The sequence below is a fragment of the Phaeoacremonium minimum genome, assembly GCF_000392275.1.
Source record: "Phaeoacremonium minimum UCRPA7 unplaced genomic scaffold PA7_03_scaffold_295, whole genome shotgun sequence".
Classification (NCBI taxonomy): domain Eukaryota; kingdom Fungi; phylum Ascomycota; class Sordariomycetes; order Togniniales; family Togniniaceae; genus Phaeoacremonium; species Phaeoacremonium minimum.
Genome location: NW_006921200.1, coordinates 41,085 through 43,964, shown reverse-complemented (window position 1 = coordinate 43,964; position 2,880 = coordinate 41,085). Strand labels below are relative to the sequence as shown.

General features: G+C 54.7%; 1 protein-coding gene across 1 annotated transcript; it reads left to right on the top strand.

The window, feature by feature from the left end:
- Window positions 1–357: 357 nt before the first annotated feature.
- On the top strand, window positions 358–1,737 carry UCRPA7_3930 (hypothetical protein; the record flags this gene model as incomplete). Its single annotated transcript, XM_007916487.1, has 2 exons — window positions 358–583; window positions 653–1,737. 2 exons carry the CDS (start codon window positions 358–360, stop codon window positions 1,735–1,737), a joined length of 1,311 nt encoding a protein of 436 aa, XP_007914678.1.
- Between the last annotated feature and the right edge of the window lie 1,143 nt (window positions 1,738–2,880).

Genomic DNA, 2,880 nt, shown 5'->3' with positions numbered 1-2,880 from the left:
TGAGGGAAAAGTATCGTCGAGCACCACAACAAAGGCTGCTACTCCTTACGCAAACATCTCTCAGCTCCCCTCTCCGCGACTCTCCTCTTCGTCTTCATCTTCGGCTTCTGATTCTGCCGCGCTGATACCTCTTCCTCCATCTGCTACCTCAGCAGCCAAAGCGCCAGCCCAGACAGCAACACTCGACGACCGCGGCCGCCATCGCCACTGCCACCTGTACAACAGCGAAGATCGCAGCGAAAATACCCTCAGCGAGTGCAATACCATCCCATCCGCTTCTTAGAAACAGACCCAGAAGTAACCACGGCTCTGTGGCAAGACGTATACGAGACCAAAGGAGAATTTGAAGCCGCCATGATGGCTAACAGCACTTCGTCCCTCATCACCACCACCACCGCCGCTGCCACCACTACAAGTATCATACCGCCGCGTCTTTCCGGCTACGTCAATATCGACAGATCCCCACGATGCATTGTTCCAGAGGAGCACTTCGGGCCTTTGGCCCCGTCGTCGTCGCTGTTTTCGGGAGACAAGGAGCACGAGGACAATGCCACGGCACCACCATCACCACCGTTCCCCAATCGTGAGCGAGAAGGCGACTTCTTCGCCATCTTAAAGTAGCTACGAGCCAGCGACTCATACCGATCCATAGATGAGCTCAAAGAGATTGTCGGCTTCTATCTTGCCCCGCGACACATTGCAGGTGCCAACTTGGCACCAGCCGCTGCGACAACTGCCACGGCAGCCAACAAGAAGCTTGCGTGGCTCCCCGTCAGATTCCTCCGGGTCGATCCGTTGAGGAACAAAAGCAATGAAGAGACTGATTGGCAGCCGCTTCCTGCCATCGACACTCGCCACGCTCAGCATCACCACGACGAAGACTACCACTGCCCACAACAGAATGCGCAGAAGCGGCCACAGCAGCAAGGGGTTCTCGCCTGCTCCACTGCGAGCATTACATACTGGCTGGCACCCTATCCAAACAGTGTGTCCCTTATGTTGCGCCTTCAAGCCTCGACCTATGCCGAAGGTGAGGACTACGCCGTGTGTCCCTACCTCTCGATCGAGTACCAGCTCGACGGGGAGCATACTGACGAAGAAGCCGTGACAAGACTCTCCAAAGCAGGCGGCGCTGCCCTCTACAACCGCTTCCTTCTGCACGAGCGAAAAGCATCAAAGAATGGCGCGTACGATGGCGGCACGGATACGGAGATGAAGCAAGGCCGGGTCGTGGGAGGAAGGGACGATTGCGGCGAGCGCGATGACGACACCATCCGACACTACTGTATCGTCATCGGGTGGGAGAAGTTCAGCGTGTGGGTGATCAGGCCCACCCGAGACAGCCGCGCCTTGGATACCGTCGAGGCGCCCCCAGCGGCTTCTTCCAAGACCATCATGTCCGCCCGGTCCAGCACCAAGCCCAAACCTGAGCCTGAGCCCGGCAACACGGCCCGCGCGCCGCGCTCGTGGCACGGAGGCAACAACATCGCGCCTAACTCCTCTCTCGTGTCGCACAGTAATCACTACGTCAGCCCCGACAGTAGTATCAACAACGCGGTCCAGCGGAGCCGCAACTGGCGAGGCGCCCAGATGATGCGGCTTACCGGTATCAACATAAACGAACTGTCCAAGGACCTGCTCCCGCAGTGGATCGAGAGGATCCATCGCTGGGGTACGACCGCATATGCAAATGCCGTGGAGATGGATCTGGGATGGGCACAGATTCCGAGCTGCTGATCCTGGGATGCATGGTCTCACAGAAGCTGCCAGGAACGGTGCAATGCAGATTGGGGCGGGAGAAAGGGGGCGATGGCAGCGCTAGGGCGATATGGAGAGGAAGGATGGAGGGGAGAGGACAGACAGAGGCGCCGAGAAACTTGTTTCGTCCTCGCGACATGGTGGTGTGCATATTTCTGAAACTGGAATCTGGATGGCTCCTTGTTTCTGTTTCTTTTTGTCCATCAAGGAATGGTTCTCTCCATGATGAGCTGTAGCTGTAACAAAATCTAGCTTCTGTTTGCTCTTTAGTAAGCATAACACTTCTCCTGTGTCAATAAGGGGAACAAGGAAGCAATGTCAATAATTTTCTGCCCGCCACGATTCTGGCTTTGACTGGACTGGTAGTGACGGGATCATCTAGCTTCTTTCCAAGGCTAGCTAGCACTTGGTAAGGGATGACCTAATTTGGTGGGAAGGGAAGCATCGGGCTTGCTCTCACTCACTCACTCACCGCCAGCCAGCCAAGTAGCGAGTGAATGTTGGTATCGATAATAATTTTTACACTCTTAGTCTCAGAAGTCTCATAAACTTCAGACACGACACTGCGCATGACTAAGATGAGCGGTGAGGATGGCAGCGAGGAGAAAAAGCGACACCTGGGCAAGACTGAGTGATAGAATGATATGGTGACAGAGTGACAGACAGAGAGAGCAACACCCGACCCCCGATCCCCGGATCCAGCGCTATTCTCATAGTATTGGCCAGTAGGTGTCGATACTGTCATCGTCGCTCCCATACAGAGGAGCCTACACACTGGCATACCGACAAGCCTATCCATCACGATACACACATAGCGGACTATATCATGATGTACATACTGCTCATATACAGCAGGATCTACCTAGATATAGACATACTAGCAGTATATGATATTTTTTCCAGGGCCAGGACCACAAGTCTCGCCAAGCAGCATCATGCCCGTGGGAAGAAAAGAAGCAGGGCCAAGACCTACGACGGCACAAGCGGCAATCATCATCTTTTAGCTCCGACAGAACCCACTGATCACAGATCACAGAGTCAACCATAGAAGGCCAATTTGAAAAGCAAGTTGGCCTCCGTATATGTCAAGCAGGCGGCCAAATGGCAAGTGAGAAGCGCTGG